The sequence below is a fragment of the Asterias amurensis genome, chromosome 4, assembly GCF_032118995.1.
Source record: "Asterias amurensis chromosome 4, ASM3211899v1".
Lineage (NCBI taxonomy): Eukaryota > Metazoa > Echinodermata > Asteroidea > Forcipulatida > Asteriidae > Asterias > Asterias amurensis.
Window position 1 is genome coordinate 4,322,031 of NC_092651.1, and position 11,858 is coordinate 4,333,888.

At 37.8% G+C, this 11,858-nt stretch overlaps 1 protein-coding gene across 8 annotated transcripts in view; it reads right to left on the reverse strand.

Moving 5' to 3' along the window:
* Positions 1–11,175, reverse strand: part of LOC139935833 (uncharacterized) — a 107,887-nt gene extending 96,712 nt beyond the window's left edge. For 4 of the 8 annotated variants that reach the window (XM_071930431.1, XM_071930436.1, XM_071930435.1 and 1 more), the window contains exons 1-2: positions 10,991–11,175; positions 4,482–4,532 (exon numbers count right to left, since the gene is read on the reverse strand). In XM_071930431.1, the coding sequence (XP_071786532.1) occupies positions 4,482–4,532; positions 10,991–11,114 (175 nt within the window). In that variant the 5' untranslated portion in view covers positions 11,115–11,175. Of the gene's footprint in view, positions 1–1,537; positions 1,689–4,481; positions 4,533–10,756; positions 10,894–10,990 lie in introns of those variants that run through there. The other 4 variants (XM_071930437.1, XM_071930432.1, XM_071930438.1 and 1 more) reach the window with 4 other exon arrangements.
* Positions 11,176–11,858: the final 683 nt, after the last annotated feature.

Below are 11,858 nucleotides of genomic sequence, written 5' to 3' on the forward strand. Positions count from 1 at the left end.
AACACAAGACAATTTGGGTTGGAAGGGAAAATTTCCTTTTGTACAAACATTCAGCGCAAACTATTTTCCCAAGAAAGAAATTAAACATGCGACACCTACGAGTGAACCCCTTAATTGGTGTTTACTGAAGTCTTTGTACACAAACCATCAACTTCAAAGTACATGTAGTTAAATACAATGCGAGTGTACTTTGAGCAAAGCGTCCAAACAGACCCACCCCTTTCCTTTGTTAAGGCTGTATTTAAAAATAGATGCACTGGTACATGTATGCTCGGATTGTTTACAGCAATATGTACACTGAAAGTCAAATACAAAATATACATCTAGTATCTTTTGGTAGTCTTTGGTCTGATGATTTCTACCTCCATGGTCTAATCATGGAGGTAGAAACAGACACACCCCTTTTCTTTGTTAAGGCTGTATTTAAAGATAGATGCTGCACTAGTACAATGTATGCTGCACATTGTTTACAGCAGTGTACATTGTACAGTCAATTATATCTTTTTTTCGTAGTCCTTGGTCGAATAATTTCTACCTCCATGGTCTTATGAAGGTCATGTTGGTTGGGTTGCAAACAGAGAGACATGAAGGCATAACACTTCGTCTCTATGATGTACATGCATACACCAACCCACTATTCACAAATGAATCACGTATCATCAATACAAACACTAACGATACATTTTACATTGGATTAAAACAAACAATCAAACAATTTACAGTGGACATTATAAGGCCGTTTCATAATCGCTGCGACCGCGTGCACGCACCCGAAAAATTCAAATTATGATTACACACTGAGCGTCCATTGATGCACTCTACGCGCTGCGTCAAAGTGAAAACACAGCAAGAGTACACTGGTTTGGGTATATTCAGACGTATTTACCCAAAACCAAATAGTGCCCTGTACAGTAGGCTCCTCAAAATGTAATAGATGTTAAATTTGCCTCGGGGATAAAGAATATTAATTTTTGGTTTTTACCCATACACCGATGTGTGTTAGCACTGTATACTCAGTACTTTCCCGAGTCCTTTGAAAAAATCTCACAGGCATGTTACTCCCGGGCAACCTCGGTAGTCTAGTTGGTAAGACACTGCTCTAGAATTGCAAGGGTCGTGGGTTCAAATCCCACCCGAGTAACATGCCTGTGATGTTTATTCACAGGACTCGGGGAAAGTACTGAGCAGACAGTGCTAACACACATCGGTGTATGGGTAAAAACCAAAATTAATATTCCTCAAAATGGCTTATATTTTGCCCTTCAAGGAAAAATACTACAATGTGGATTTCCTTCTCACCTCTTTTCAAAAGCTCAAAGTGTACAATCAGGTGAACACAAAACATCTTAAGTAAACAAACAAACAAACAATAAAAGATGATCAACATCGACTGAAAGTTAATCTCCAAACATGTTATGCACACCCAAAACCACAAATGAATCACAAAACTGTAAAGGAAATTACATAACCTGTTAATTGATAGTCTTTTTCAGACAATAATGATGCTCAACAATAAATTCGCCAGTTTACTACTTACTTATGAGCACCGGAGAACACAATCCCACACAACACTGCATATTTAACTCTATCAATAATCATAATAGTGAAGACCTTTACCGATTTCCAGTCATCACAACTCACCATAAAATTATTTGGTCATTAATAAAAGCCACACTTCACTTAAAACAAGCCTTCCGTGAAAAACCAAAGCTGGACGCCCAAAAACGACAAACAGAATTGTAGCAATGAGAAAAGCAACTCGTCAAACAAAACAACGCCCCACTGGCATGACTGGTTGAAAGTAAAGTATAAAGCTTTGGCATGTTTGGTAGTGAAATAAAAGCAAATTTATTCAATATATTTTGGAGGATAAAGGTCAACTGGTTAGCAAAACAAAGGAGGGGAAAAAAACTTTGTTGTCTCTTTTAAATAATATTTGATTTGGTTCAAGGATATTGCTTATCAAAAAAAACATTAAAGGGGAAGGCACAATGTTGTTTTATGGAGGACCAAATGAAATCTGATACTTTAGTTCTCACTAAAAACACCAAGCAACTTGGTACAATCTTCGTCATTTTAGGTACTCAGATTTTGTGCACAATCAAATATATTGATTGTAGATTGGATTAAAGGGAAGGTACATGTTGGTAATTGTCAAAGTCAGTCTGCTCACTTGGTGTATCCCAACATAAGCATAAAATAACAAGCCTGTGAAAATTGGAGCTAAATTGGTCATCGAAGTTGCGAGAAAATGATGAGAGAAAAATCACCCTTGTTGGACGAATTTGTGAGCTTTCAGATAGGAATAAAATACTTCTGGCTATAAGTCTTTTATCATTTTAGTGAGAAATTACCTCTTTCTTAAAATCTATGCTACTTCAGAGGGAGCCGTTTCTCACAATGTTTTACACTATTAACAGCTCTCCAATGCTCGTTACCAAGTCAGTTTTTAAGTTAATATTTGTTTTGAGTAATTACCAAACATGTACCTTCCCTTTAAGTTTGTAAGTTGGATTATTTGAAACATGTTAACCTAAAGTTAAATGCGATGAACTTGTTATGTACATGTAGTATGTCAGGTAAGATACCTTTTTTCAAAAAGACAATGTATGGCAAACACGTAGAGTTTTAAGTTTTCATGCTCAGAAAACAAGATAATTATTTCTTTTGATACACAAAGGAATAGCATAAAAATTAACTTCAGTAATTGTATAAATGAGCACAAATCACCAATAGTGGAAAGTGGTAAATACTGGTAAAGCTGCCTTCAAAGCATGGGCCGACAGCAAGCTAATTTACTAAGCATAAATTTGCAGGACACCAGTCACAACTAATGCACGTCATAATAGAATAGTGAGTGGTAAATTAATTCTGCTAAGCCAGACATTTCTGAGCTAAGCAGATTTGTGTGTTTAAGTAGCTCCTATAAGGCTGCACACCAAAGGGGCATATAAAAAGAACTGCAAATGACGAGACTAAAATAACTTTAAGTAATAATAATTAACCTATGTTTCTTTTAAACTTTATAATATTTATCGCCCATTTTATAGAGATGCTTAATCACAACAAAATAAGAATACCTGCCGAAAAAACCATGGCCAAATTTCATAAAGCATGTTAGAACAAAACTTGCTTAGCACAGAATAATATTGCCTGACTCAATGCTGCTCTCCAATCAAATTATTATCTTGTTCTCCGTTTGTCATGTATTTTGTGCTCGTTTCTTTTGTTTCTCTATTACAAAAGGGAATTTTTTATTTTACTGCAATGCAGACATGTACCGTATCGCAAAATCAAATTCTACTGTACTACATGTGGTAATGGGATACTTTTTGAGATGCTGTGTGCACACAATGTATGATGTTTGTGGTAGTACACTAAATTTCTCATTGTTTCACTTGATACTAAGCCTATGCATTTTTACAAGCGCGAGTGGAATACGGAAAAATATAGCTCTTCTGCGTCCCATATCCAACGAGGCCGAAGGCCAAGTTGGATATGGGCACAGACGCGCTATATTGTCTGTATTTCCACGAGCGCGCGTGTGATAACGTATTATCTTCAAGCAAACTTGGCGCGTGACATAGAACACACACGACGCAGGTAGTGATATTAGCCGTGCAATATAGGTTTTTATCACCACTCCATTCTGCGAATCTGATTGGAGGATTGGCGCGTACTTGAAGATAAATGTAATTATCAAAATTTTCCTGTGTCATACTCATTGATTTGATGCACTTCACTATGACCTAGATTCCCCCTTTTTTGTCATATAGTCCAATAAATGAAATAAATGTATTATAACTAGGAGAATATTTTCAATATAGTACTTGAAAATCTCAGGCCATGTATGCTTCATTTTTGAAGGGCACCAAGGCATTATCTCCCTGGTATAGGACACCCTATGAGGAAATTGTATTACTCCTGGAGCATTTTAAGGGCACCAAGGCAATTACCAGTGGGCATTGAGGAAATCGTCTCTGTAGCCCCTGTGAAATATCAGGCATGCAGTGGTTTTATTTTGGGGTTTTTTTTGTATGAAAGTTGCCAGACACACAAGGCCTGAAGGCCACTTCAAGGTGTGGGCTGCAATTTTTTTTTCCAGAGGCCATTGCCACCTACTCCTAGGGCTGAAACAGGGTTGCCCCTTTTACAGTCCATACGGATGTAGGCTTGGGTATCATCAGTCCAAAGCCTGGCCAGTAGAGCAGAAAGCACTACCTCCCCAACTTTACGTTTAGCAAGTGTCACCACCAGGATTCGAACCCACACTCTGCTGAGCAAACACCAGAGCTTGAATCCGGTGCTCTTAACCACTCGGCCATGACATGCTATAGGGTGGTTAGAGATTTTAAGATTCCCAAATTCATCAAAATGAAGTTTTGTTTGTAAAGCAGAAAAAGTCAATTAATTGTACTCAGTCCCGCAAGAAATGTTAATAAGCGCCAAAACATACTGAAGAATGTCAAATAATAATATACCTTCGGAGTTGTACTTCCCATGAGCCCATGCTAATCTTCTCAATTTAATAACTGAAAGTAACGAAAGGAAATCAAAAACAAAAAAAGAATCATTAAGTCCCTTTTTATTAGTAACTCGTTAAGAATCAATTTGACAAGAAGATTCAGGGGGAAACGAAATAGATTCGAAAAGGTGCAATTAAGCAGAGTTGTTGATAAATGCTATAGTAACACCCCTTACAAGTATTCTGCCTTTTCATTGGTTTAGAGTGCGTCACATGATATGTCTTAGTTTTACTAGACGGCGGTCGTGTGATAGTGCATCATTTGCTATGTGATAGTCCAAGGACTATCACACAGCGTGCAGTACCCAGACGTCTTTTTACCCACCTCGAAGCCAATCAGTTGTGCATCTGTGTATCTGAAACGCGCGTACGAACATTACATGTGCGAGGATGATAAATAGCCTGTTGGGGTGTTATAAAACAAATATTGACTGCTTTAACTCATGCTTTGGTTAAAACTCCGACTCCCTCAATGATCCCGGACCACTCGAAGCAGTCAATATTTGTGTAATGATGCATGTGCCGATCACCAAAGACTGTACTTTACAGTTGCATGAACAAATAAACATGGTGGATACAACAGAAGAAAGAAAAAACAGAAAAAAAGTTACAGTTTATGAATGTCAGCGCAGAAAGATGCAATGCATTAAAAGCGAAGTCCTTCCATACACACTCCTATGCTGGGGTCTTCTAATAATACGCAATTGAAATCAACATGCACAAAGTACATTGTACAATAACACGCAAAAGAAGTTACAGAAGAAAAGGTGACACCAATATCATAGAGAAGATGCAACATTATACAATTTGTTTTTAAATGCGCAAACAAATAATGTTAAGTATAATTTTTTATCTACTAGAACAAGTCAAGGGTGCACAAATCAAAAAGTTAAAACTCATCAAATTCAATAAATCTCAAAAAAAAAAAAATAATAAAATATCATGCCATTCTAATATTGTCAATTGTACAATTAACATAAAAATAAGTGATTTCTGAAGTCAGTCCTGATCCAAAACGTGTAAGCATCAATCCTGTGTCAAATTTCATTAACTAATTTAAAAGCACAAAAGTAGCTAAGCACAATAGAAAAGTGCTTAGCAGAATAAGGTTGCCAGTTAAAATACCTTTTCACACATACCATTTTTGACTGGTATCCTGCTCATTTGTGCTAAGCAGGAAATTGTTCTGCAATTTGTTCTGCTTTAAGCCTGTAAGCAAAAAACTTGCTAAGCACAGAAAAATAATGCTTAGCAGAAATTGGTTACCAGCCAAAAGTCTATAAGGTGTACACCGTTGTGACTGGTGCCCCACCCATTTTTTGCTTAGCGTAGAAATTTGATAAGCAGTATTTTCTGCTTAGCAGCTAAAAGAAATTTAGTCTATGGAGACAATGAGACAGTGGTGAGGCAATGAAAAGTTTAAATATTTTCATTGTTCATTTGAATCATGGGAGATGATATACTATTTTGCATAACCTAAGAGATTTACACATGGTTGTACCTGCAAGTTTACTAGTTATTTATAGTTTCTTCTTTTATAAATTGTTTAGAACATGTTCAGAACTATTTTTCGATTACGCCATACATGTAAGTACATTGGCAGGATTGAACAGTAATTTACAAGACTATATTATTATAATTGAAAAAACAATATTTTGTTACAATTTTGTCAAGGTCAAGTCATTTTCTTTGCACAGATTGACTGGACAAGACTGTATGATGCAATATGGGGAAAAATGCACGGTCACCACGATAGTGGATGGTACAAGATTTCCAATAAGTCGAGTTGGCTTTACATGTATAACCATGATAACAGAGAGGATAATTACAGTGTTTCTTGTGTGTAGACATGTAACATAAAGAGCTACTAAATTGCTGGACAACATATTATGACATGTCAGCTTCTTCAATGTAGTTTTGGAGAACAGTTAAACATTACCATGGACTGTGAAAAAAAACTTGGGAACAATTGTCTGATGATGCTACGACATAACTGCTTCTTCAGTGCGTTTTTGGGGGAACAGTTTACATTACAATATACCATGGACTGTGAAGAATAACTTGGGAACAATTGTTTGATGATCTGTTGGCCTCGTTCGTGTTGTGGAAAACTGCCTGACTAATAAGCTCCAAACGTCCATCAAACCGGTAAGTACTCGATATTCACAGTACAATTAACTAATGAATAGTACATAGTACATAGTGTATCCAACAAAACCCCTATAGCGCCCTCTTATGATCGACATTGCATACATTATTACATTTGGCCAGTGGACTAATATACAAATATTGACTGCTTCAAGTGCTATGGTTAAAACTACGACTCCCGAGGTGATCCCAGGAGCGTTCTATTTTCCCGAGGGAGTGGTAGTTTTAACCATTGTAGCACGAGTAAAAGCAGTAAATATTAGTTTTATAACACCCCAACAGACTATTTATCATCCTCGTACGAAACGTTCGTACGCGCCTTTCAGATACACTATGCAAAACTGATTAGGTTTGAGGTGGGTAAAAAGACGTCTTGGGACTGCACGCCGTGTGATAGTCGTCGTCGGACTATCACACGGCAAACGATGCACTATCACACAGCCGCCGTTTCTAGTAAAACTAAGACATATCAAGTGACGCGCCCTAAATCAATGAAAAGGCAGAATATTTGTAAGGGGTGTTATAATGTTACTTGGGAGAACACTGTGTTATAGCTTGGAAGATAAGGCCTGAATTTTACCTACTACTAAATGTAGACTAGATTCAAAGACTCATTGAAAATTTCCACCATTCCAATTGCTGGATAAAAATTCTCTACAGAATGAGCAAAAACAGGCTCACATGGAAAGAACATACAATACTGACGTATGTCTTGGTGTTCTTGTTGGAATTGTGGATTTTGACACAAACAATTGTTCGAAGTTGAAGAGGTATTCAGGCATTCTTACAGTGTACATGTACACAGTGTATTCTTACGTGTACAGATCTAGATGTGAAATTAGGCTCCAATCCATGCATTGCACAAGGGAGGGGGAGTGGGAAAAATAAAAAGAAAGGAAAACAAAAAATTAACTAGGGGCTTGTGATCTAACAATGAGCATGTATACCCCCGGAAGTGATAAAAAATACAGTTTAGAGTGCTCTCACGCCGTCAAAAATGCGGCGCATTGCCTGTTTACACACAATAACAGTAGTGTCTCTAAGTCACACTGTGGCCTATTGACACGACTGCCAATCACCCACAGTACCTCAAAATACCTGTTTAAGACCATGCTGCATGTTTCATTATTAAGACTAAGCGTTTTGCTTGTTATTGTGTCCAACTGGATAAAGTCTTCAAGGACAGGGAGGGGTCCCCAGTTGTGGATAGCACAAAGAGTTAAGACTAGTCTTATCTCGAGTTACTCGTTCTATAACTAAGTACTAGCATTAAGTTTTTAATAACTCCTGCTAGGACTAGCCCTAAGTTGAAATCTTTATCAAACCCTTGGATCAGAAATGGAGATGTTATGAAATTTCCAAACTCAAGTAAATTCAAGCTACTCATTACAAACAATAAATTCAAGCATGTCAAACTTCAACGGACATGTTTTCTCTTGATTCGTTGCATTGCTAATTGAAGTTAAACAAAGAAGCCAAAAGTTGGTGAGCATCATTTGGACAACATTTTGGACATTAATAGATGTTAAATTTGCATCGGGGAAAAATAATATAAATTTTTGGTTTTTACCCATTTACACCGATGTGTAGCACTGTATACTCAGTACTTTCCCGAGTCCTGTGAAAAAAATTCACAGGATTCGAACTGCCTCTAGCTACCGGGCAATCTCGGTAGTCTAGTTGGTATGACACTGCTCTAGAATTGCAAAGGTCGTGGGTTCGAATCCCACCCGAGTAAAATGCCTGTGAAATTTTTTCACGGGACTCGGGAAAGTACTGAGTACAACAGTACTACACACATCGGTGTATATGGGTTAAACCAAAAATTTATATTTTGGACATTGTTTTAAAAGCCTTATTACATGAACATGGAACCAGTAATGGAAATTAGCACCCTCCTTAGCACAGTAAGGTTTGCTTTAGCTCAAAACAGTTTGGGCAATAAACCTTGTCTACTCATGTACATACAAATATGATACAGTCTTGTGTTCGAACATTGTCCAGAAACACTCAGTTCCTATCTGGTTTTACCAAATCAAAATCACATCCTTATTTGGCATTTTCTACAGAATGTTATTTAGTGAAATTCCTACCGGACAAGGATGACAACTTTTTTTAATGCAAATGTGAGCAATGTGTATTTTGGCCGAAAGACAGTATTGAATATGATGTCACAATTCAAAAACCTGCCCTACAACATGGTGTCTGTGAGCGTGTGCGTACGTATAGAAATCAAACGGGGAACGCTGCGCGCTTCATTGATGTACACATTTAGTCGCGCATATGGTTTCTCTAGATACAAGATGGTGATTTTCTTAGCAACAAAGGGGTTATTCAATACTGTCAATAGTTTTAAATCCTCCCAAACCGAGCACATCCCGAACAGGATCTTGAAGGAATTGAGAGAGGCTGGAATTTAATGGTGGTACGAGAGCACTAGGCTCATTCCAATTCTCGAGACAAATAATTCTCATAGAAATAATGCCTAAAACAACATTATTTTGATTGCTGGGAGCATCTAATCATGCCTGGATCTAATTAACTGCAATTAACAACCTATTGAATTTCATTACCACAATCCTTACTATAAACTAGTATTTAAAACATGTGATCACTGAACTTTATTAAATTTTCACAGGTCAGTCAAACATGTGCATTGATGTCTGTTAATATTGGTTAATTCCAAACTACTAGTGGTAGAGGATGGTAACAACCTTTTTTTTTCCCCAAGAAAACACATACTTTCATTGATGCAGCGTGTACTGGAAATGTAGCATGCTATTTTAAATGCTTGAGGAATCAGTGCGTGAACATGTACGTACATTACAATGATGCTATTTTCAATACAAATCATCCACTGATGCCCCAATTAGCAACCAGTGTCAGTATACTGCATATTGTTCAAAGCTACATATTTTATTCCCATTTTTCAGTGTTTGACAAAACAATCAAACAATTATTTGTTTAATTACGGCAATTTGTAACTATGCGCTGAACCTGACAATTTTCGACATCACAGAAAAGAAGTGTAGCCCACACCTTGAAGTGGCCTTCAGGTATTGTGTGTCTGGCGACTTGCATGCATCAACGAAAAAGAAAGAAAAAAATTGCGCTACCGAATCAAAACTAGAGCAACAATCATGTAGAGGAGTTGGAATGTCGAAAGAAATAGTAGTTATGTAGGTAAAGCTGACAGTGACACTGACAGTGATTTCAGTGACATAAGTGATTTCTGAATATTTGTGACTAATGTTGCACTGGTACTGGCAATTATATCCATGCAACACTAAATCAATGGAGATGAAACATTGACATTTGTTAAAAGATAGAAATATAGTAAATAACTATTATTAAAGCCGATGGTGACAAGTGACAGTGACAATGACAGTGACGCAGTGACATATTGATAATGTTGCTGGTACTGGCAATATCCACGCACTACCAAATAAATATTTCAACAACACTCATGTAGTTTACAGTAACAGAAGTAGAGATGTGTAAGGAATGTCGAGGGTAGAAATAGTAATAACTAAATTAACTAGTCTTGTACAGCCGACAGTGCGCTGACAGTGAGGCAGTGTCATAGTGGATGACTGCTGAAAATATTGCTGACTGGCAATATATCCACGCACTACCAAATAAGTTTGCAGGAGTATGTTGATGGCATGTCGAGGTAGAAATTTACTAATAAATATAGAAATTACTAAATTACAAGTAGCTAGTTTAGCCGACAGTGACAAGTAAATCAAACCTCTGAATACGGAAGGGAAAAAAATCTTTTAAACAAGCCTGAGCTGAGTAGAGGTATAAAAAAAAAAAACGAAATTCAGAAATATTAAATGCCATTCCTGAACCGTTTCACCAAATGTTGACAAATATTATCCAATAGAATAATGCAATTTAGCTGATCTAGAAATCATAGAGGTAGAATTAGAAGAAATTGAGCACAACATAGATTTTTAAAATGAAATAGTTAGTGATAAAACAGCCAGAACTTTACAAAATACAATCACAAAACACAGGAAATGAATTCACAGCATGCATTACTTAAAATTCTTGGCTGAAAAATATGTACCCACGTACTACGTAATGCGGTGACTTTAGAACGCCATCGCTATGTCTTGTGTGTTGTGCTTGGTCGTGTGCATTCACAAAGGCAGTAAATGCCCCACATATGTTTAACTGCTACAACGCAATTGAATGCGGAACTGCCAGGCCGTGCGTTATGCATAGGCAGCGTGTGTAGCGCCGCCAAGTAAAGAAAGGTGTACGTAAAAACATTATGAGGCCCAACCCGTCAACAAATTCTCAACTTACTGTCTTCGTTACACCTCTCATAAGCGCAGTATTTGTTCCTCGCCACCATTCCTGCTCTCTCCACGCAGGACTTGACGTTAGAAGGGCTTATCGTCCGTCTCCGACCGTCCGTTGTGGCCGCCATGTTGGAATGACAGCAGCAGCGCACTCGCCCACTTGCCACACCCTCAGAAGCATCCGGGTCTGTACGGCTCCACCCCGGGGTCATTCGGGGTCAACCTTTGACTGCGCTCCGCCGCGCCCTTTGAAGTATGGCAGGGATGGGCTCGAAAAGTCTATAACACGGAAATAAATGCAGTTATGGTTCAGTGAATTTATCCACCAGAAGGGTGTGAGTATTGCGTTTGGTTTTGGATGGTATAAAATATAAAATAAGGAAAAACTAAAACCTACACTTTCCCAAGTTACAGTTAGAAAAGGGCATCGATCACACACGCGGTTTTTACCTTATAAGGCATGTCATGGTCCCAGCCTCCGGGTACCACTGAGTGGGATTTCCTTTGTTTTGCCCAGTGACAAAAGGCGCAGCCCCACTTTTGGTAGTACAAAAGAGGGTGTAGCCATAGTCGTGTAACCGTCATTGCCATATGATGTAACGATGTTGAATGTCCATGAAAACACTTTTTACATGAGTAAAAGAAGGGGATTTACATGCGCAAAAATAAGCTTTAGTTTCTGGTCCCTTTTTCTGGATGGGGTTGAATTAGGTATTATTTAAGGATTTGTGGTACAAAAAGGGGTGCGCCTGGAGTTGGTAACTGCTGCGGTGGCCAACATAGCATTTAAATCGCAATGGGCTATGATCTTAATGTGGACTTTTAGGCTACATAGTATCATCGATAAACACGTGGGCCTAAATAGTTTTTCG